Raw genomic sequence first — 24902 nt, forward strand, 5'->3', positions numbered from 1 at the left:
TGAATACTTTTGCAATATTGAAGATAGCAACTTGATATTTGGCATGCATGTGTATCTCATGGAGCTGCACATTTTGAGTGGTGAAAGGTCAAGGTCATCCTTCAAGGTCAAATATATGGGTCAAAATTGCTCATGTTATGTCACTTCTGAAATATTGAAGCTAGCAATTTTATATTTGAAATGCATGTGTATCTCATGGAGCTGCACATTTTGAGTGGTGAAGGGTCAAGGTCATCCTTCAATGTCAAATGTCATATAGGGGGACATTGTGTTTCCCAAACACATCTTGTTTTAAATATGTTCACGATAATTTAAAAAACAACAACACAGGCAACATTTTCTTTGAAGACATTTTCCATGTTTGATTAGGTAAAAAAGTCAATGTATGTTATCATTTAACAATCTTTTGAATTAAGCAGCATGTTTTCATACAATTAGCTTTGTTGTTTAAGACCATTTGATAAAAAGTTCTGACATTCGTTGTGATATCATACCATATTTATGTGTCTCTTCCAATATGTTTTACTCGATTAATTCCAAATCCTTTTTGCTAAATAATGATAGAAAAGAATAACTGGTGTCAGTTATATTTAATTTGTCCAATATGTGTTGTGAAAAGCTTTTTTTAAAAAAAATTCACACAATTTTATTCACAATTCTACTGTCTGATATTGTGGTTGTTCATCTAACTGTTGCTGTTGTTGTTACTGCTGCTGTTAACCACTGTTCACTGTTAAATTGTTTAAAACCAAAAATATCAGGCTTAATTTCTCCTTGTAAATCACAATCATTTATCCACCTTGGTTGAGGCCATTTTTGAGCAGAAAATTACTCTTTGATGTGTAAAAAGTAATACTACTAAAGTGATGAAATCTGATATTCTTTTTAATCAGCAGGGGAATTTGGGCATTTTTTTTATTAAATGAGTTGTGACACAAAAAGAAATATGCAGGCATTCATGTCTGAAGGACACATATTTAGTGATAGTTTAAACTTGTATTCATAGGCGTTATACCAACATGAATTTAAGTTCAATATTGTATTTATAAACATTATATTTACATGAACAATACTTTTCAAATTTTGTATCCATTTATTTATTACATGTATTGCCGCCTAATCTCATGTTTTGAAGCCATAAAATGGTTCACTACACCTTTGCTTCTATAGTCTTAATGTTCTTCCCTAGTTCAAGGTCATGCCGTACATATTTGTGCCATCTTGCTACGATGTCTTACCATTTGCTTTCATTTATGACAGTCATTTTCCTTTTATATAAAATTTGCAATACATGTATTCAACAAATTGTAAAATTTATTACATAGAATATCAAGTGTTGCATTTTGACATGTTGGTATATTTAAGGTTACTTGGTCACAATATGAAGTACCAAGCATTTTGCTTGAATTTTTGCTCTTGTGTATCTGATATGGATTTTTTTTTCAAAATGTCTTATCTGAACTTCTATTTCATTGTAGTGCAGCCTTATCAAAATTACCAGTTTCTTGTCATGTTCATTGCCAGTAATGTTTAGTGCAATGGTTTATGCAGACCGTGTATGGTGTACACATCTGTTGTTTTATGTGATCACCAAAATGTTGTCATGTGATTTGTAATTGTTTAGCTTTATTACTAGTTTGGTTTGTATACCAAATTTATGATACGCCATTCTTTATTAAAAATAAACATGTACATGAGTTGCATATTGTTGTTTTTCTAAAAGACAATCAAGTAAACTTAACCAAAAGTAGCAGCGAAACTATATAAAAAACTTGTGACTTTTTATTTACTGTTGATTGGTTAAATTGACATAATATGGGTCTGGTTTTTTAAAAGTCAAAAAGGTATATACTTATAGGGGAATATGTGGAAACAATACCTTTGATACAAACTGTACATTTTTAGTATAGCTTACAATTAAAAAGACTATTGTACATAGAAAAGTTGTTTCACTTTCCAAATATATGTGCATTAAGTCCCAAAAACCAATCCAGTACAGTGTAATTGGAAACTTATAACAAAAGGGCTGCAACTCCTGTCAGGGACACAGTGATGTAGCTTTATTATTTATTGTGACTGGATAATTTTTCAGTTACATTTCATGCCAAACAGATAACAAAAGGTCTGTATAACAATAACAGCAAACAAGTAAGATAAGGTTATTTAATTAAAACAATAGCATAAGTCAACTATTTAAATGTGAAACAAATGATATGTTCCTTAAATATGCAAATCCCCTACAAAAATCGTGCCACCATAAAATTTTAAGATGTTTTTACAACACACCATGCATTAAATGTAAATTAATTGGAATAAACATAGCAGGTATTGTTTCCTCCCTAAATGGAAACAATCACAATAGCACAGTCATCCTGTATATATATATATTCATACAACAATTAACAGTCTTCATTACAAATAGTTTCTGCTATGACATAAGATATCCGTTCAGTTTAAACAGATGGACAGAACAAGTTTTCATACAGTACTTGGCAGACTTGTCCTTAAAAGTGTGTTGTGGAGAGGCACCATCAAAATTATCAATAAATAACAGTGCCCTAAAAAGAATGACATTGTCAATTCTCCATGCAGAGTTGTGGCTCTTTATATATCTGCAATACAAAGCTGATCATGTGTACAGAAATGGTCCACAATAATTTACACAGTCCATGAGTTTAATAATAAATCATTTTTGAGTTTTAACAATCGCAAGCATTCAAAGCAAAATACAATAAAGAGCTCCTGTATAGTGCAACATCATTAGTCAATATTTTCCATGCAGTCAATACTAAGCACATTCAATTATTGTAAACAGTTAAAATATTGAAGATAATATTATGGCAGTAGCATTATAATTATAATTTGACAGATGTATATAATTTTTCAAAATTAACAAATCTTTAGTTTTTCTTCCCTTCCAGGCTTTATACAAATAATTAAGTCTTTAGAAAGTTCTTTATGAATACATTTAAACATTTCTTCATTATTGTATTATCACAATAGCTATTAATCGTATATAATAGCTTTTTTCCATTTATATAAATCTAGAGTGTGTTTTTTTTGTCCCCTAATGGTGAAACCTGAGGGTACTTATGGTTTGCGTTCTGTGTGTCCGTGAGTCTGTGACACTTTTCTGGACCCTGTGATAACTTATTTTTCATATTTTTTCATGAAACTTAAAACATGGACAGATGGCAATATGGAGATTATGCACGTCATTTCATTTTATTCCTATGTCAAGAATTCTGGTTGCTATGGCAAAAATACTAGAAATATTGCTGAAAATGGTGGATCCTGCGATAATGTTAAAAGTTCTTCATATTTTTTCATGAAACTTGAAACATGGATAGATGGCAATATGGAGATTATGCAAGTCATTTCATTTTGTTCCTACATCTAGAAATCAGGTTTCTATAGCAACAAATAGACTAGAAATATTGCTGAAAATTGTGGAGTTTCACCGGTAGGGGACCATATTGCTTGACAAGTCTGGTTTTAACTCTGTCTTTGATTTGTGTCTGTTCCTCGTATAAAATACAGTCTCTGAGGTTGGAAGAATGTGTATGTAACAATTGTTTTATTATCTTGGAACTCTAAAAGGAACCGTCCACATAAGAAATACTGGAAGCAGACTTGTATATATGTTACTTTCTATCTTTTGAGAGATATTTTACTTTTATGCAATGACAAAAATACATTATAGTTCAAGTAACTGGGACGGTCAAGGTAAGTGATAGTATTCACAAGGGGTTGCACAATTTACAGACATAAAACATTCACAAAATCTGAATCAAGAAATAATTAAAAAAAATCTGATTATTGCACAAAATTGAAACAAAACAAATCAAGCAATAGCAATCATTCTTTCACTTAAAAGCAGTAAATTTGTACCAAAAAAAAGGTGCCTTATGTTAAAAACTATTGCCAATAATACCAAAATATTTTTTAGAAAAAGAACAACAAAATAATTCTTGTGAACAATTGCTTAACTGAAAGTCTGATCAATGCAGAAATTTAAATAATTTCTATTCGAATCTGGCATTGAGTAAATTGTAAATTATATTTAACGTAACGAAGACTATAACATATACAAGTCACTGTGAATCACATAATGAGGGGTGTTATTGGAAAATGTTGCTTAACTCATGTGCGTAGTGTCTGTACAGATTAGCCTGTGCAGTCCTCACTGTCTATTTAAGGACAGCACTTACTGCTTGAACTGGAATTTTGTTAAGACCAGAATTTCTTTCAAAGAAAAATAAAAGTGGTCTGTAAAGTCTAATCTGGGACAACACTTAACTCTTTCAATGCTGGAACCAAATTTTGAAGGCCTTTGCAAACAGTTTGGATCCAGATGAGACGCCACAGAACATGGCGTCTCATCAGGATCCAAACTGTTTGCTATTCTTATAGTATTCTTTGAATTTTTTTTTTATAAAATGCTTATTTTAGAAATTCAGCAGGCGACATTTTAGCAGACGACAAATTTCCCAGCATGCAAAGGGTTAATGCACATGCATCAAACCTTGTTTTCATAGTGTGGCTCAACATAGCATTTTAAGTTGAAAACAAATATCCCCAACTGTGCATAAGGGTGCATGCCAAGATTGTTGACAGTGTGCTTTTTGTTTTGAATGTGCAGGGTTACCATGATGAATATACTTACACAACTTACTTCTTCTTATTTTTCCGGTGCTTTCTTCTAAAATTCAAAATCTTGAAATTGTCAATAAAATATTACCTGTTTTGAGATATTTTTTCCTCCGAACAATGAGATACTGTTCCAGAAATATTTCTAGCCTCATGAAATTCATGATTCTCTTCCCTTAGCAATGTTTGAAAACAATATTGCTTTGATTTTTTTAAATAAAATATAAGGCTTATAAAACTCATTTGCAAAAAACATAACTACTATTTTCACGAAATCATATCATTTGAGGGAAATTATTGTTATAAATGATGTATTATATACATAACTTCACATTCAAAGATAACACAGCTATTTTATCACAGTTTGTATATATGGCAATAATAAATAGGCACCAATAGCAGTAATTTAGATTGTTTTCATGTCATATCTGGTTGTTGTATTGGAGACTTCAAAGCTCTGTGAATGGCCTCTTTCGGAAACTAGTGAGAAGAAATACAACTTCATTTATTCAGTTCCATTTTAATATATGTAACATAATAGACTAACAACAGAAATAAATATTAACTATAATCATTAATCAACTATGTTGATACATACAGTAACATATTAATCAAGACTATAGTTTTTCTAATATGTACATTAACTATAAACAAACCTCTTTGTACACCACTATCTGTGAATATTCATACTATTTGAATTTAATTTATGTAATATATAAAAGTATGTAATTGTTCAAATTTGTAATAGATATGTTATGTTAAGCTATACTCAACTTATAATAAACGAATTTCTAAACCGAGATTAAACAATAAAATATGTTTGTGCATGCATATAATTGCATATCATTTATAACATATAGTCATGCATATGGGTACAACTGGGTACATTAAAAGCAAACAAGTGCAACATCCATTCAGGAATAATGAAGATATGTGAAACCGCAAAATTGTAAAAAAGTACATAAGGCTTATTTTAATTTAAAACAAGCGATGTGTTTGTGAAACACTATGTCCCCATATATATGACCTTTGATCTTGAAGGATGACCTTGACCTTTCACCACTCAAATAGTGCAGCTCCATGAGATACACACGCATGCCAAATATCAAGTTGCTAGCTATAATATTGCAAAAGTGTACATTTAATGAGCGACTTTGACCCATATATTTGACCTTTGACCTTGAAGGATGACCTTGACCTTTCACCACTCAAAATGTGCAGCTCCATGATATACACATGCATGCCAAATATGAAGTTGCTATCTTCAATATTGCAAAAGTTATTGCATATGTTAAAGTTGGGGCAAACAAACAAACCAACAAACAAACCAACAAACAAACCAACAGACAGGGCAAAATCAATATGTCCCCCACTATAGTGGTGGGGGACATAAAAAAGAAAATTATCACAGAGGTAATTTTAATTCTTCAAACAGTGAATTACCTATTTTAACTAAAATTTTCCTAAAAACGGATAAAACATGAAATAATAGAGACTATTTGTTGGTTTTGATAGATTATTGAGTTTAATTCACGTGTGTTCAATGAAATAATCTGTAACCATAAGTGGATTAAGAACCAATATTCTACAAAAACCAACATATTTTCTTTTTATTCAGGGCTATTCTACACTTATAAATTTATAAACTGTTAAACATATCATTGTAAACAATTGTGAATTATAAATAACTGACATTAATGTATATGACTGGCGAGAAATTTGAAGCCTGGTTCAAATGACAGTTCAGGGCATGAATTTTCTTCATTTTCCATGAGGAACACTTAAAACATATTATTTGCATATCATACATATGAATTGAAAAGACAACCATGTGGTGTAAATTACCTTAATTTCGGATACATTAAGGTTACAATACACCTTACAGCTATCTTTGTTAACAACTTGAAAATCTATCTAACTATTGATTTAAAAAATTCATGTAGCACAGTCATAATGCCAGCAGTAGTTTATGGGGTCAGAAAAATGACTACAGGATATATTGGATAGCAATTGTAAAGATTGAAAAACAAAAAAAACAACATTATATGATGGTTTGAAAGAGACAAATGTTTTAAATATCAAATAAAGAAGTATGTAAAAACTAAACAATACATTATATGATGGTTTGAAGACAAATGTTTTAAATATAAAATAAAGAAGTATTATTATTAAGTAAAATATATGTCAGTACCTTAATTCTTTACGACTATAACTGCCAAAACTGTGAACAACAAGCATATATAGGTTTATATATTCAGTGCAATTCAGTGCATATATAGCCAACAAGTACATGCAAAACAACACTAATGCATTCATGCTTTGCATGCAACAAGCAATTAAAGCAAAATATGACTGTATTAACCCATTTATGCCTAGTGTCTAGAAAAAAGGCCTTGGCAAACAGCGTAGACCCAGATGAGACGCTGCATGATGTGGCGTCTCATCAGGGTCTGCGCTGTTTGCTTAAAGGAATTTCTGTAAAAAATATTCTAAATATAGAAATGAATATACTAGATATCCCCAATTTTGAAAATAAATTTATCCAATTTAGAAGGATGGGAGAGTCCACTATAGGCATAAATGGGTTAAATTTGATCAAGAAAATCTTGATATTTTACAGGATCCAAGACAAATGATTTGAAGCATAAACTGTTTACACAAAGACACCAATTTTTTTTAAAGAAAACTTTTAAGTTGGTTTTGATACATATTCAATCTGTAGTATTTTTATAAGCGTTATATCAATGCATTTTGCCATCTTTGAACAACTTAGAAAACACAGAACAATTACTTCTTCAATGTTCCTTCAAACAACTGTGACATATCTATAGGTATTGAACAAAGTAAATAAAAAACACTCCATTATAATATGTTTTTTGCAATATCAAGTTCTGAAATACATGTATTTATTTTTATTAATTAAGAAATAAAGGCACTTTGCAAAAGGCACTTATAAATCTTACCTTTGAAACACAAAAAGAAAAGATTTTTTTTTTAACTTGTTGTAAATATAAATTGTCATTTAGTAGAACTTGATGCATTGGGTACTCAAGATAATCCCCTATACATTAAAGATGTCTACTCATGTTACCAACCTATTTTTAAAACATTTGTTTTCTCTTAAATGAACTTTTAATTATGAGAGCACTTATTACATTGTGATACATGTAAATTTATATACCAGTAAGACAGTTCCTGGCTTTCAGGCACTCAAGCGGAAACAACAAAACCAGCATAACCGGAGCATGAAAACATGTCCATATCAACAAATTACGAGTATTAATTGCTTACCTGTTTATCCTAAAAATAGTATTTCCTATACACAAGTCTTAAAATTACATTTTATAAAACAATAAGCACCTAACTCGCATACGATGCATATATACTTATACTATTACAATGCACATAATTAATGAATAAAATATGACTAGATCTAATGTGAACAAATGAATATATCACTTTATATTGCTTTTAAATTGCATTCAAAAATAATAAAAATAAATATCACAAATGTAACCAAAAAAAAAGATTATGAACAAAATAAATGTGGCAACAGCTTTTGCATGTACAATAAATGTTATAAATCATATTATTGTTTCATGCCGAATTTCAACAGCATAAGCAGAATAAATGTTTAAATTGAATTGACAATTACTTTAAGCATTTTCTATGCAGCAAACATTTTCTTATCAAATATCTGCATCATCACAATGCAATTAAAGCATGCGAAGTTGTTTATTAAATTGTGGAGACAACTTGGTTTCACTTAATTGATAAAAAACTAAACGAACAAGATGTGTTTGTGAAACACTATGTCCCCCCCATATATTTGACCTTTGACCTTGAAGGATGACCTTGACCTTTCACCACTCAAAATGTGCAGCTCCATTAAATACACATGCATGCCAAATATCAAGTTGCTATCTTCAATATTGCAAAAGTTTAATATGGCCAATGTAAAAGTTTGACGCAAACAAACCAACAAACCAACAGGGCAAAAACAGTATAGATTGGGGGACATATATAAAAAAAAGACACAATATTGAAAAAAAAGCCTAAAAAACTGGTTCACTTAATAGTTGTTCTATGCAAAAGCTCTGCCTAATGAAATAAAATAAGAAATAGCTTGTAACAAGTTATCCACCAGTGTGAAACTCAACATGCATGAACACTGTCCGTAAAAATAGAGTTTGATACTCTCAACAGTGATAGAGAATGTGAAAGTCAAGCAGCGTAATAAACGGCCATCCAAGAAATGTATTGAGAAATGTCCCGTACACAATAGGGGCGTGGTATTGAGAGGGAATCGTGAGTGATATTGCATCTGGGGGATAGGGAGGAGAAGTAGCATTGAAGGAGCATGCGTTGTCAGTCATTCACCTGAAAGGCGCCGGGTGTTTCACCACCTTCACATGTTCCGCTACCTTTAGCGGCTTTTCCTTCTTATCTAAGGGGTCCGCGAGCTCTTTAACCCGCTGGATGTGAGACTTCGCTGTCAGGGTGGGCAAAGATTTGGTGTGGCGGTGTGGCGTCTTGGGCTTTGTGTAGATCTGGGACTTCACAATACTCGCGGCATGGTTAAAGTTAGTTGAGAAGGAGTTTGCCGTTCGCAGTTTTCGTGGCGCATGTTTGACACGCCGCTCCAAGAGTTTATCGTCGTCACCGCTCGTCGCCACTTCCGTCTCTGCTTCGTGCTCTGCGGGCTTCTTGGTCTTCTTCTTGCCCCCCAGGAGTCCCTGGGCTCGAGCCCGCTCTAGGATGTCCTTGTGGGCCTCCTTTACATCCTCGGGCTGGGGAACATTAAATGAAACAACAATTTACTGGTAAGGGGTTTTGCAAACATCGAGTGCATCAGACATATTTAAATGTTTATAATATCAATTATTATCAATTATCAATTGAGTTATTTTTTTTCAATCGGATGGAGGAATTAAGTTTGTTTTAATTGTGACATTTCATGACATTTTTACATAATACTAGTAATAATAATTCTATGTGTTGAAGGCCTGTCAAATGAGGGAATAAGTACAGTAAAAAATTGACAAAAGACATATTAAATCTCTAATCATAAATAACATGCTCAAATTCTGCCCTATATTAATATTCAGTATTGAATATGCATGTTTTTATGCCCCCGAAGGAGGGAATATAGTGATTGCACTGTCACTCTCTGTCTGTCAGTCTGTCTTTCCATCACACTTTTGGGTTTAGGTATCGAAAAATGCTCATTACTTCTATGTTGCTTCAGATGTAACCTTCATATTTGGTATGCATGTGTATATGGACAAGGCCTTTCCATACGCACACAAATTTTGACCCCTTGGACCTTCGAAATCTGCATTTTGGTTTCGAAAAAAGCGTTTTTCAGGGGCATATGTCTTCCGATGGAGACAGCTCTTCTTTAAAATATATTTATGCATACAGGTTAGTGTCAGGTTCAGGTGGGAGCTATACGTTTGACTTCATAATATAATTATTATCATTATAAAAATTAAAAAAAAGAATATCTGCCACACAAGCATTTTATACGGTTCTCTGGAATAAGATCATGGCTTGAGCTGAACATTTGCTATCTTCTAAGCATTTCTTTATCAGATCCAATTGTCTCTAGCGCCATCCAACTCTATAATCTCTTCCCATACAAACCTACACAAAAAATATTCTCAGTGAGTGTATTTCAGCCAATAACAAGATATAACAGAGTGAAAAACTGACCTCGCGAGTAATAACAGCAACAAAACAACCGCTGTTCTTCTCAGACGGTGAAAACTTGACGAACTTTCCGACGATGCCAACGCCCTTCTCAATGTCGTTGCCACTGAACGGCAGCACAGGGGGAACAACTCTCCATGGGAACTTGCGCTGCTGCAGCGTGTTCACCTGCTCAACAGCCTTCGAGACGACATGCTCGTTCTCAGACTCGTTGATCGAGCGGGTCATGTATACTATGGCCTGCACCTTGCTTACTGAAATGTATATTTTGTTCATAATTAAATGCAATTTATTGTACATAAAAATCTGTTTTGTTACTGAACTTATTTAAATAACATACATGTTTAAGTCTGAGCCTTTATCAGAAGTGTCAATTATAAACCAACTTTAGTCGTTTTTATATGTAAATATATACATAATAGATAAATATTGTTTATATACAAGTGCAAAAAAAATGTCTTCATATAGAGGAAATTGCCAAAAAAGTCATAATTATAACATACTTAACTCTGAAAAGGACATTGAATTGAATTGAATCACACACACACACACATTAAATTTGACTTTTCTTTTTATTTAAATTCAAAAGTTTCTATCATAAGTACTGGTTACCTAGTACTTATCTACATGCAATTCAAAGAATTTATCCACTGTTTAATTGCTTATATATAAGACCTTGACACCCACCTGTTCACTATGGCATGTCCAGCAACATCTTGATATACATTTATCATTGAGAAAAAAACAGCTGTTTAAACGTTTTTTAAAAAGCTACTTAAAAACATTCATCCAAAGTTTTTAAATAATGTCTAGCTGTTCAGACATTTTTTTCCATATAACTACAATATTTTTAGTAACAATAATATCAAAAGCTGGAATAACTCCCTAATGGCCTACATTTCATGGCATGTCTGAGAACTGCACCATGGCTGGCTATCATCTCCCCCAGTTTTGTCTCATCGGTCTCACCCAGGGACAGATACTTGAGGATCTTCATGTCTAACAAAGGTAAACATACAGCAGTTCAATACACTTGTCATACATTAAGTGCTGCTTTGAATGGTTGAATAATTTGAAGTGTGTCTACGCTAAATAATTTCACATAGAAATAATTTTCATTCGTGTGTTTTCTGTTTCAAACAATGATTTTAAAGTTCTCATACATTAACATCCGATATACCGATAGTTACAACTATTTTTATATTTTGAACTGCTTTTTTATCTTCAAATTATTTTTGTTTTATGCACAATTTTACAGGCAAAACATACAGCTCATATGTATCATGCAAAGTTCCTCAACTCCCATGCAAACATACCTTCACCCTCGTTGACAACAAAGTCTATGGGGTTGGTGATGCCAGACTTTGTGCAGTCTGCTGTGACCAAGACAACCTTGACATTCTTGAACCTGTTGTCATCCGTCTCAATGTTCAGGAACTGCTCTGACTGCTCCTTCACATCTTCACAAGGGTTAAAGTCAAACTGATTGAAGGTACACTACTAGGATTTAGCCATGGGAAAAGTAATTAACTCCCATTTATAACAGATAAAATCCCATTGATTAGATAAACTCCCATTGATAGTAATTAACTCCCATTGATAATAGATAAACTTCCATTGATAGTGATAAACTCCCATTCATAACAAGAATATCAGTGAAACTGATGGATGCTCCCCGATGATGCGCTTTGTCAATCTAGGTGTTAATAACCACCTAAAAAAAAAAAAAAATTAGCCTTGGTGACCTTGACTTTGACCCCAGTGACCTCAAACCTCATCAAAAGGTAGAGGTCCATGCAAGGAACCTACATGCCAAATATGAAAGCGATTGGTAAAGTATTGAAGGCGCTATGAGAAACGGTAGCAAAAGTGTGACGGACGGAAGTCTATTATTAGCCTTGGTGACCTTGACCCCAGTGACCTCAAACCTCATCAAAAGGTAGAAATCCATGCAAGGTACCTACATGCCAAATATGAAAGCGATTGGTAAAGTATTGAAGGCGCTATAAGAAACGGTAGCAAAAGTGTGACGGAAGAAAGGAAGTAAGTAAGGAAGGACAAACTGGCAACTATATGCTCCACCAAAATTTATTTCGGGGAGCATAAAAAACAAGCAAATTCGTTGAATTGATATCCCCTGCCAATATGCTTCTGGACACAAAAGTATTTTATTTGACACTCAAAAAAGCATTTTTTCAAGATACAAAGGGCCATAACTCCGTTATTAACAGATGGTGTACAATTCCATTTGGCGTGCATCATCCTCTTATCCATTATATATACATGTACTCGTACCAAGTTTCAATGAAATCCGCTAAAGCACTTCCAAGATATGGCTCCGAAAACACACAAAAAGCATTTTTTCAAGATAAAAAGGGCCATAACACTGTTATTAACTGATGATGTACAATGCCATTTGGCGTGCATCATCCTCTTATCCGTATACATACTCATACCAAGTTTCATTGAAATCCACCAAAGCACTTCAAAGATATGGCTCTGGATGGACGGAAAGAAAGATGGAAGGACGGACGAACGGACAATGCCAAAACAATATCCCTCCGCCTATGGCGGGGGATAATTAACTTACATTGCTTAATGGAAAACACCCAAAGATAAGTGATAACTTGAAATGATACAAGATAAACTCCTCCTAATAGTGATAAACTCCCATTGATACGAGATAAAACTCCCATTCGTAAGGGATAAACTCGCATTGCTTAATGAAAAACACCCATTGATAAGTGATAACTCGAATTGATAAAAGATAAACTTCTCTTGATAGTGATAAACTCTGATTTATACGAGATAAACTTCCAAGAGATCAACTCAGATTACATAATGATAAATGTCTATTGATAAGTGATAACTCAAATTGATAAGTGATAAACTCATACCAAGTTTCAACAAGAGTTCCGCGGTCGGAGATGACCGCATTGAAGCCGGATTTTTGATTTAAATGACAGGAAAGTACCTTTCGTGTTTTTGTCAATGCAATACTTAAATTACTGAAATATTGTTCAAAGGTCAAAATGAAATGTAAGTACTTTTCAAGGCATGAGCAAACCTTGTGTCACTGTCAATTGAAAGACTTTAAAATGACCAGTTGTTCTCTTGACCAGTGGTCATCTGTTAGTCATGGCAAAGTCCATGTCCAAGCATACGAAAGTTAAAACAACTTTTAATTTTTAACATTCAAGGTCACAGTGACCTTGACCTTCAATGACCTTAAAATGACCAATTGTCATCTACTAGTGCTGGCCAACCTTCATGTCCAGTTTGAAGACTGTAAGTCCAAGCATAAGAAAGTTATACCATGAAATAAGAATTTTAACATTTTTACATTCAAGGTCACGGTGACCTTGACCTTAAAATGACCAGTGGTCATCTACTAGTTCTGGCCAACCTTCATATCAAGTTTGAAGACTCTAGGTCTAAGCATACCAAAGTATTAACAACTTTAACATATTTACATCCAAGGTCACAGTGACCTCGACCTTCAAATGAATGACCTTGAAATGACCAGTGGTCATCTAAGTGTGCTTGCAAACCTTTACGTCAAGTTTGAGATTCTAGGTCCAAGCATACCAAAGTTACAACAATTTTAACATTTTAACATTTAAGTTCACAGTGACCTTGACCTTCAAATGAATGACATTGAAATGAATGACCTTGAAATGACCAGTGGTCATCTAAGTGTGCTTGCAAACCTTTACGTCAAGTTTGAGATTATAGGTCCAAGCATACCAAAGTTATAACAATTTTAACATTGAAGGTCACAGTGACCTTGACCTTCAAATGAATGACATTGAAATGAGCAGTGGTGATCTTCTAGTACTGGCCAACCTTTATGTCAAGTTTGAAGACTCTAGGTACAAGCATACCAAAGTTATAACATGGAATAAGAACTTTAACATTTTTACCTACCAAAGTTATAAGAACTTTAACATTTTTACATTCAAGGTCACAGTGACCTTGACCTTAGAATGAATGACCTTGAAATGACCAGTGGTCATCTAAGTGTGCTTGCAAACCTTCATGTCAAGTTTGAAGACTCTATGTCCAAGCATACCAAAGTTATAACAATTTTAACATTTTAACATTTAAGGTCACAGTGACCTTGACCTTCAAATGAATGACATTGAAATGACCAGTGGTCATCTTCTAGTACTGGCCAATCTTTATTTCAAGTTTGAAGACTCTAGGTACAAGCATACCAAAGTTATAACATGAAATAAGAACTTTAACATTTTTACATTCAAGGTCACAGTGACCTTGACCTTCAAATGAATGACCTTGAAATGTCCAGTGGTTACTTACTAGTTCTGGCCAACCTTCATGTCAAGTTTCAAGACTCTAGGTCCAAGCATACCAAAGTTATAACAACTTTAACATTTTTATATTGAAGGTCACAGTGACCTTCACCTTCAAATGAATGACCTTGAAATGACCAGTGGTCATCTGTTAATCCTGGCCAACCTTCATGTCAAGTTTGAAGACTCTAGGTCCAAGCATACCAAAGTTATACCATGAAATAAGAACTTTAACATTTTCGAGCACGCCGCCACCCCCGCCCGCCCGCCCGCCCCCCCGCCCGCCCGACAACATCAATCTATAAGCCGAGATTTTTTCGAAAAAAATCCGGCTAATGAAATCCACCAAAGCACTTCAAAGATATGGCTCTGGATGGACGGAAAGACAGATGGAAGGACGGACGGACGGACAATGCCAAAACAATATCCCTCCGCCTATGGCGGGGGATAATTAACTTACATTGCTTAATGGAAAACACCCAAAGATAAGTGATAACTTGAAATGATACAAGATAAACTCCTAATAGTGATAAACTCCCATTGATACGAGATAAAACTCCCATTCATAAGGGATAAACTCGCATTGCTTAATGAAAAACACCCATTGAAAAGTGATAACTCGAATTGATAAAAGATAAACTTCTCTTGATAGTGATTAACTCCGATTGATACGAGATAAACTTCCATTCATAAGAGATCAACTCAGATTACATAATGATAAATGTCTATTGATAAGTGATAACTCAAATTGATAAGTGATAAACTCCCACTGATTTGACATTTGTGATAGGCTTTCAATAAAAGGGATTAACTTCTTGATAAATGTGATGATAGTTACCAACAGGAAGAAGTATTTCCCAGGGAAAAGATATAAACTTCCTTGAAAAAGATATTCATTTTCTTAGATAATCTACACATTTCAACCATAAGTGATGAACTTTAAAAAATTAGTTAAGGGATATTGTTCACAGATTTATAAGTGATTAAAGTGATTAACATCAAAAGATAAGTGATACAACTTCTAAAGATAAGTGATGAGTTTCTAAACACTAGTGATAAACTTCAGTGATAAGTACAGGATAAGTGATACACTTTCAGAGAAAGTGATCATTTGATGGTTGTGAGTTGTTCATGGAAGCAGCTTTGCAAAATGCTACCAGCTCTTAAACTTACACCATGTTTAATGAGATCTATAGTTTGCAAATAATATTGTTTTTTGAAATCACACTTGTATAAAAAAATAAACTCAGATAGCAAAAGCACTCTTATTTGATTGCATATCGTCTACTGAATGTAATAACTAGGGTAACTGACATTTTGTGAATTGTTCAGGAAAGTATATTTTCAGACATTTTCCAAAATACAGTAAGAGCACTTACGTTATTTTTTGCGCTCAAAATATTTCAGTGTTGAAATTATGGTTACTGCTCCTTTCTTAATTTTTTAATGTTTTAAAAAAGACATATCAATTTGGAGTTTTGTTTCGTTTTTCAATTGTTATTATAATACTAACCAGAAAATATAGAATACGGAATAATGTTTATTATAATAATAACACATTTTTTTGCTTCTCCTGAAAATTAAACAAAATGTCAGTTACGCTACTTTTTACATTCAGAAAATGACATGTGTTTGTTATGTAAATTTTGAAAATTTGATAAAAACATTATTTTTACCAAAAAGGTTGACTTAATATTTTAACAGTTGATGTATGTCACCTTAATAAACACAAAAATGTAAAAAAGTAAAAATGTATAAAAATGTCAGTTACATGACTTATTACATTCAGTAGGCGATATGTCATTTTGTGAAATTCCATTTACTGTGATAATTGATGACGGCAAATGTTGAACATATTGCAAAAATTGATAATTGTAATGACACGTTCAATCATGCCAATCAACTATAACCAGACATTTAAGATTGGTAATTGAGGTTTAACCTTGAAGGATCTTACTGTTGGGCTCCCTGAAGAGGCAATTATTGCTGTGAGTGCCAATAACATAATGCATGTCTCATTGATATCAAAGTGGTTTTAATATATTTACATTCCATTTTTCTGTTTATCAAGTCATTCCAACTCCAGCTATTACTTGTTTAATTTCATGATTACTGCAATTACATTGTCATCTTAATTCATATATCAATACACAATTATGAAATACCAATGTTCAAAATTTCATTGTTATTAACTTTGTACTAGGAGAAAAGCATCGAAATGTTACTTTTATTTGGCAAATACTTTGTCAATGCAATATTATGATGAATGAAGCAAATAAAAAAAAGAGAAACATTCATATCAATCTAGTTTACAGATGATAATGATTGTACTTAATAAAGTTTCTCCTTGAACACAAAATATTTCAATGACTTTCATTCCTAGCCTATTTTAGCACACCTTGTAGTATCAACCAACAAACTATTTAGAAAAGTAAACAAGAACCTTCTCCTGCGCCCATGGATTAGCACTTCTGGTAGAAGAATTCCTGTTTAATTAAGGTTTACACTAGAGTATCTGAGGCAAAACTGATAAGGTTTTTCAATGAACTCTGGGTCACTAACATAATTGTTTAGGGTTATATAATTATGAATGACGTACATTCTTAGATTAAAGAACTGTTTATATCAAACCTGCGCAACTTAAAATATGTAACATCGCACACTGCCTAAATTTTGTTGTTGTTTTCACAATCAAGCATGAATGATATTAATAAAAAAGATTGAAATGTATAAATAGCTGAAAATTCACCATTATTGATAGAGCTGGAAATGATATGTATTTGTCTAGTTTGGATTATTTAAGAACTACGTAAAAGTAACATTATTAAATACAATCATTTTTGCAAATGTGCTTAAATTGTTTCTTCAGTCCCTACAAGAAAGCACATACTTGACTCTTAAGCTGCAAAATAAGTAAGTGAAACGGACAAAGATCATAACCAATATTTGTTTATATACTCCTCATAAAAAAACACACCTCTCATTGATCCTGGAAAATAAACAATTTTAATGCAAGCAAACAATTTCACAAGAAACCTATTCCTGTAACATTTCATTTCTGCAAATAAAACATTTATCAAAAAGGATACTCTTAACACCCATTTTCTCCATATTAGACGCCAGGGCCGGGGTCGTGCCGAATGCAAATATATGTGCCGAGGATGTGTGCATGGCACTGGCCAGATGCGCCGTGATGACCCCAGACCCTGCATTCACGTGGATCACATCATCGTCATCTCCAACCAGATACTTTATGGACTGAGGGGCAATACAGCTCGACTTGTCCTGCAAAATGTGAAAGAGAAGTCTCAATAAACAAACCACCATCACATTAACCCTTTGCATGCTGGGAAATTTGTCGTCTGCTAAAATGTCGTCTGCTGAATTTCTATAATTACCATTTTCTTCGATTTTTTTCTATATACTATCAGAATAGCAAACAGTTTGGATCCTGATGAGAAGCCATGTTCTGTGGCGTCTCATCTGGATCCAAACTGTTTGCAAAGGCCTTCAAATTTAGGTTCCAGCACTGAAAGAGTTAACACCATCATTGCCAGTGATCCTGGTAGGTCCATTCATCATTTATGGTGCAAGCAGGTGAAAAAAGACAATGGTATTTCAAAATCTTTGCGGGAGACTTTGCCTTTGTGTTTCGCTGGGAATTATATTTATAAATTGGCATGTTTGTAAAGAAATTGCAAACATAAATATTGGAATAAGTGTAATTTGAATATATAAGTGAAAGAAATAAACCTTAAGTTGTTTGTTATCATTAATAATAATTTAAACTAAAATTACTACTCATTACATGTACACGTAATCTGTTAAACTGTATATAAAACAAAATATTATGTACACATGATTATTTATGTTAGAAGGAATGGAATAATCAATATGATTTAAAAGTGAAATTCCCAATCTGTCTGACTCCATTGACTGCTCTCAAAGTATTTAATGCATTGACAGAAAGACATGTAATTAATATTTTATTGTGAAGAAACAGTCAAACAAATTCCTTAATAGTTATTTTAGGCCATAGGAACTTTGCTATAACAGTCTCCGTAAACAGAACACTATATAAATATTGTTTGAAATAAGAAAATATTTGGTCCTGAGAAACCCTACTGATTGAGTTTGAAAAGTTTGCACCAGAGCCTGTATTGACACAATACATTGACATTACTATAAAAAGAAAGCATTTGCATGCAAACGTCTGAGACCAAAGCTTTATAGTCAGTCAATATTCTTAACAGCTTTAATTTGTATAGGCATCTTTTTAATACATGATTTCCAAATATGTTTGGACAAAGGTACTGGATTCATGTTCAAATACAAACCAGGTTGGCTGTAAATCACCATATGTTTTCAAAAAAAATCTGCAAAGTCATTTTAAATGAACATGTACAATTGTTTCCTTCAGTTCATATTTTAAAATTAATAGTCCTTGGAATTCACTAAAAAAAGGGCCAAAATCAGGTAAACACAGCCCTAAATTAACAGCCATTTCATTTCCCTTATAGACTCATCTCCAGATTCTATTTAGGCTGACAAGCAGAAATACTGAATTAATTCCCGATTAATGTGAAATGAAATTTATGTTCAGGAAAGGCTTCCTTGAAACAATCAATGTAAATGTTCATGACTGCCAACTAGGCCTTGTTTTCCCTTGACATGCCTTATGCGGAAATTACACAGTCTTTTTTATAAATAATAGTCAAATATTGCATGCTCATCTATTTTATTTTGACCTTTTCCTTGTATAGGTAAATTTTCTCAAACTGGAAATGACTTACATGTGATTTGAAAAGAAAAGGAAAACTAAATATTTATTTCAACAAGACTATTGTCAAGCAATATAAGTCCTCTACCGGCTCCACCATTGTCAGAAATTCCGCCATTTTCAGAATGTTTTTTATATTTGTTGCCATAGCAACCAGAATTTTTTACGTAGGAACAAAATGAAATGACGTGCATAATGTCCATATTGACATATATCCATGTTTCAAGTTTCATGAAAAAATATTAAAGGGATCTTTTCACGCTTTGGTAAATTGACAAAATTTAAAAAAGTTGTTTCAGATTCGTAAGTTTTCGTTTTAGTTATGATATTTGTGAGGAAACAGTAATACTGAACATTAACCATGCTCTAATATAGCCATTATATGCATCTTTTGATGATTTTAAAACCTAAAAATTATAAAGCGTTGCAACGCGAAACGATTGAATAATTTGGAGAGTTCTGTTTTTGTCGTTCAATTTTGTGAAACTACAAAGATTGCTTATATAAGGTATAAAATACGTCACGAATGTGTACTCGGCGGATTAGCTCAGTAGGCTAGAGCGTTTTTACTTCAGGACTCTGGCAGGACTCCAGGGGTCACTGGTTCGAAACCTGCTCCGGGCAATGTTCTTTTCCTTTTTTAATTTTTTTTCTTGATTTTTTACTGGAGCTTTTACGATCCAATGTTTACATTTATCAATATAAAGCATTTAATGAATAAGTTAAAAAAATGCCAAAATCTGTGAAAAGGCCCCTTTAAGAACTTTAAAAGTTATTGCAAGATCCAGAAAACCACCATTTTCACCAGTATTTCTAGTCTATTTGTTGCCATAGCGACCAGAATTCTTGACCTAGGAACGAAATGAAATGACGTGCATACTCTCCATATTGCCATCTATCCATGTTTCTAGTTTCATGAAAAAAAAATATGGAAAACTTTTAAAGTTATCGCAGGATCCAGAAAAGTGTGACGGACTGACAGACTGACAGACTGACTGACACTCGGAGCGCAAACCATAAGTCCCCTCCGGTGAAACCGGTAGGGGACTAAAAAGACTATTGATGCCTTTACCATATTCTCTTCAAATTAAGTATCAAGTTATGGCAATATTTAGACATCAGTTAATATTGTGGGCAGAACAAAACATTTTTGAATGGTAAGTTTCCAATAATTAAATATGTCATGGTCAACAACTCTCAATACAAACTATTAGTGTTGACTTACTAACTTTTTTCAAACCTGCTATCAATAAAGTCTACATGTTTTGCAGCATCAGCATCAAATGAATACTTATCATTGTTGGTAACCCATACATAATTTATCAACTGTTTGTAGAAACTCTAACCTACCTTAGAACAAACACAAAAAGAATGTTAATATTGTATCAGCAGCATTGTAGAAGAAGCATGTTAATCAATGGACTTCACAGACTGTAAGCAATGAAATATGGCTTAAATTGTCTAAACATAATCAGGTGGCAATATCCCATTGCATGTACCTTACCAGGCCTATATTCAGAAATTATAATGCAGTAAAATTGATATTGTGAAATCAATATAACACATAATAATACCTTGTTTCATGAAAAGTTGGTAGGCTCATTCTAACGTATTTACTTATAAAATAATAATAATTGGAAATTTAAAAAAAATAATTATAATGTCTAAACATATTAATAAAAAGAAAGCAACAGTTGAATAAACATTTGTCTTTGTCAGGATTTGAACTAAAGTTGATATTGTAAGGTCAAGGACTAGGTTACACAAGTGATCAATATTATCAATAAAAATAATTAGATGGACTCTATAATTATGTATATATTTTGATTGATGACTGAGTATAAACAATACTTTCTTTTTGGAATTTAAGATAATATGAGTGTATGTTTGAAAATTATAGATGTATCCAATTATTTACTTTAAAATCCCTGACAGTAAATTATCAACTACACATTTTAAATTTACCCCATCACTTCAATGCGTTTTGTTCCTGTACAGTGGTTAACACATGCGTGTTTCATGGCTAAAAATTAATCCATCCTTGTTCACTTTTTTACAGAAGAATCTGAATCAGTCCAAGCCATAAAATTGCTGGAATAACTGAAGAAACAGAAGAATGTTCCCCCTCACAGGAGATGAACTGTGTAACTATAGCGCAATAAAACACAAGTCAATAGCCACAAACATTGGCATTTGGCATCAATAATTCAGGAAATCAACCAATTGATGATCTGATTTTGTATCCAATGTCTTGCATGTTTGACATTGTTAGCAATAGCAGTAATTATACTGTCAGACAGTTAACTTGACTGATAATTGATATATCTGAACATGTATGGATAGTGTGATTTTTTTTGTTACAAGTCAACCAGTTTATACATCTTATTTGTATACCATTAAGATACATGCAGTTCTGGCTGAAAACAATTGATCAATAAAAAAGCATGTGGTTGGCTGAAAAAAAGTGATTTTTTAATATACTAGTAAACAATTCAGACAAAGTACCGGTAAGTCAAACTAATGGCACAAATCTTCCAATGACAAAGTGTTTTGTCATCCACCGCTCCTGAACTTTTTTCTCATAATGCATTAATACAAAAACATCCTTATTTTTTTGAGGCTATTGATATAGTCAAAGCAACTAGCCAAAGAGTTTGTGGAAACAGATAACAATTAAGAAGATTGAAGCAAAAAACAAGACAAGTTAAACAAATAGTTTAAAATTCAATCGTTAAATGTCTTTAGAATTTAGCCTAAATTAACCTTGTTATAAAGCAAATCACACAAAATGGCATAAATGAGTGGGATCTAAGACAATAGACCAGTGTGCAAAGCAGCGAAAATCAAGGCCTGTACGCATATATATATATATATCTAGAAGGAAACCTTCAAATGACACCAAGTCCTAATATCTCACCTGCATTACAATGTGTCCTTGAGAAAGCAGATCGTGTTCTTGGACATACTCTCTACTGTCTGATGGAAGAACGATCACGTCGGAGCAGTGAGGGTCTATGTAAAGCGTGCGACCTTCGAGCCTCTCCTCTGGAGCAATGACCGCGTAATGGGCGTCCTTGAACTGGCTAATCACGTCACTGACACTGGAAAGGAACGGAACAAGAACTGCAATATTAAACTTGGGGGTAAGGCATGAGTTGCCAGCATGGCCTGAAATCATTTAAGTGTTTTATGTATGCACGTCCTTTTATGGACTGGAAAGGAACGGAACAAGAACTGCAATATTAAACTTGGGGGTAAGGCATGAGTTGCCAGCATGGCCTGAAATCATTTAAGTGTTTTATGTATGCACGTCCTTTTATGGAACAAGAAGGCCTATATAATTTGAAAGTCAGTCTTTTGAGTTTGTATTTAAAGAAAAATATGTTTTATACTGGGTATTATACTTTCACAATAGCTTTCACAGAATCTTTAAAACTCCACAACCTACTAGCAGTATTGTGAGACTTGAAAGAGTGTTAACAACTCCTATGAGTATTTTGTGCAGCCATAATTCTATTCAAAAATGAAAAGAGGCTGGGATGAAAACCTCAACTATTGATCCAACTGGAGTTTCATAACATGTCTGCTTTGAAAGGGAACAATCATGAAATGAAATGAATGCAATATTAAGTGTTCAGGTCTCAATCAAGTGCAAGCTGAATTTGATCCTAGATTTTTTTCTCCACTTTTGGTAAATTAGAGTAATTATCAAAGACCTAATGCACTGTAAATAGAAATATTTGCTTCAATGAACAACTAACTTCATTATCTGCTGGAGAAGTTGTTGATCAAGTCTGAACACTTTAACCGTTTGCATGCTGGGTAATTTGTCTTCTGCTGAAATGTCGTCTGCTGAATTTCCAAAATTAGCATTTTCTTCGATTTTTTTTCAAAGAATACTATCAGAATAGCAAACAGTTTGGATCCAGATGAGACACCATGTTCTGTTTTCAAACTGTTTGCAAAGGCCTTCAAAATGCTGTTCCAGCACTGTAAGGGTTAATAAATCAGGATTGTTGGCAGGAGTGACAGGGTTTCATGCAATCATGACTTTGGTCGATAACCCAGTAATTCTTAACCCCATGGTGGGTTTAAATTTATTTAATTTCAATGTTTATTTCAAACAGCCAAACGCTGCCATTACGCCATTACCGTCTATGCTATCAGTTTCATTCTCCAATCCAATTAAACAGCAATATCCCATGAAAATAATCTCTGATAATTTGTCATGGTGCCAATGGCGTAACAAATAATAACAACTGATTGGCGTTTAGAAGACCTTTATCACTTTCAAGTGTACAAGTTTTCACAGCTGTCAGTTGCATTCCAACTTGCTTAACAACGGGAAGAAAGCAATATTGTTACCAATACAGCTGTGGATAATGTTGCGCACTTTTCTGCTTATTTAAGGATTATGTTGATAATAGCTATAGCAAAGTGTACAATATCCAGCAAGCCAATGCTTTAGAAAGAATAATTTCATTAATGGTTCTTTTGAATAAAAAACACGCCTTTGCCATGTTGAATTCACAGGATTTATGAAACGGACTGGAGATCTTTATGACAATATTCTGGAATATAATGGTTATTTTTTTCCTTTATTTTTTGTTACCACAATAAAAGTCAAAGAGTAATTTTGTGTATGCCATCTGTCAATTAACTTTAGATACAACTACCATTCATATAGTAAATACATAACTTTTTGCGATCACATTCAACTAAACATAAGACTACAACTTGCAACACCAATAACTTTGTGTTCAACACACAAAAACAACTGTCACAGCTTACATTTGTGTATATAACATATTACTAACAGACACCAAGAGATTTACACACAAATAGTCATCCACCTACGTTGTTTTCAGCAAGTTGACCCAGATATACACAGGCGTCTTAGATACGATCTCCTCCTTGCTTCGCACTTTGTCTGGCAGCAGGAACTCTATGGAGGGCGCGGAGGCCTTGATTCGGTGACGTGCGAGGGATGCGTTCAACTTGGTCTTGTACTCAATAATTGCCTCCTCCACTGACTGCACCTCTGCATCGGTTGTCTCCCCTGGAACCGGGGTGCGCGCCTGGAACTTGCGGCTCTGATAGTCCCACAGCACAACATAAACCAGCGATTCATCCTCCTTGTACTGTAAGAATGTTGGGAAACATATGAGATTTAGGCAATGACACTTAACACGTCAAACACATTTTGAAAATGTCTGCCAAATGCAAACTGGTAAACAGACACTCAGTTTGACAGATTTGTTTCATGTTCTCAGAATTCACAGCTCTGGTCATTTAATATTAATGGTGACAAATAACACCTTGCAAATTTGTGAATGTTTGTGATATTGAGCTAATTAAATTTATTTATTTATAGTTCATAGTAGAAAAACTGGCGTCCATAGGAAAAAGAATATTCCCCAGCATACCAATTTTGTTTTCATATTTGA

The 24902-nt window shown here is 33.4% G+C and overlaps 1 protein-coding gene across 8 annotated transcripts in view; it reads right to left on the minus strand.

Moving 5' to 3' along the window:
• Positions 1-635: 635 nt before the first annotated feature.
• The window catches only part of LOC127876053 (putative methyltransferase NSUN7), a 50599-nt gene continuing 26332 nt past the window's right edge, over positions 636-24902 (minus strand). For 6 of the 8 annotated variants that reach the window (XM_052420906.1, XM_052420907.1, XM_052420909.1 and 3 more), the window contains exons 4-11: positions 24313-24596; positions 22373-22556; positions 17765-17960; positions 11679-11822; positions 11260-11361; positions 10366-10616; positions 9031-9440; positions 636-4702 (exon numbers count right to left, since the gene is read on the minus strand). In XM_052420906.1, coding sequence (XP_052276866.1) covers positions 4672-4702; positions 9031-9440; positions 10366-10616; positions 11260-11361; positions 11679-11822; positions 17765-17960; positions 22373-22556; positions 24313-24596 — 1602 coding nt within the window. In that variant the 3' untranslated portion in view covers positions 636-4671. Of the gene's footprint in view, positions 4703-4930; positions 5131-9030; positions 9441-10365; positions 10617-11259; positions 11362-11678; positions 11823-17764; positions 17961-22372; positions 22557-24312; positions 24597-24902 lie in introns of those variants that run through there. The other 2 variants (XM_052420911.1, XM_052420912.1) reach the window with 2 other exon arrangements.

This window comes from Dreissena polymorpha, chromosome 4 (assembly GCF_020536995.1).
Source record: "Dreissena polymorpha isolate Duluth1 chromosome 4, UMN_Dpol_1.0, whole genome shotgun sequence".
Taxonomy (NCBI): domain Eukaryota; kingdom Metazoa; phylum Mollusca; class Bivalvia; order Myida; family Dreissenidae; genus Dreissena; species Dreissena polymorpha.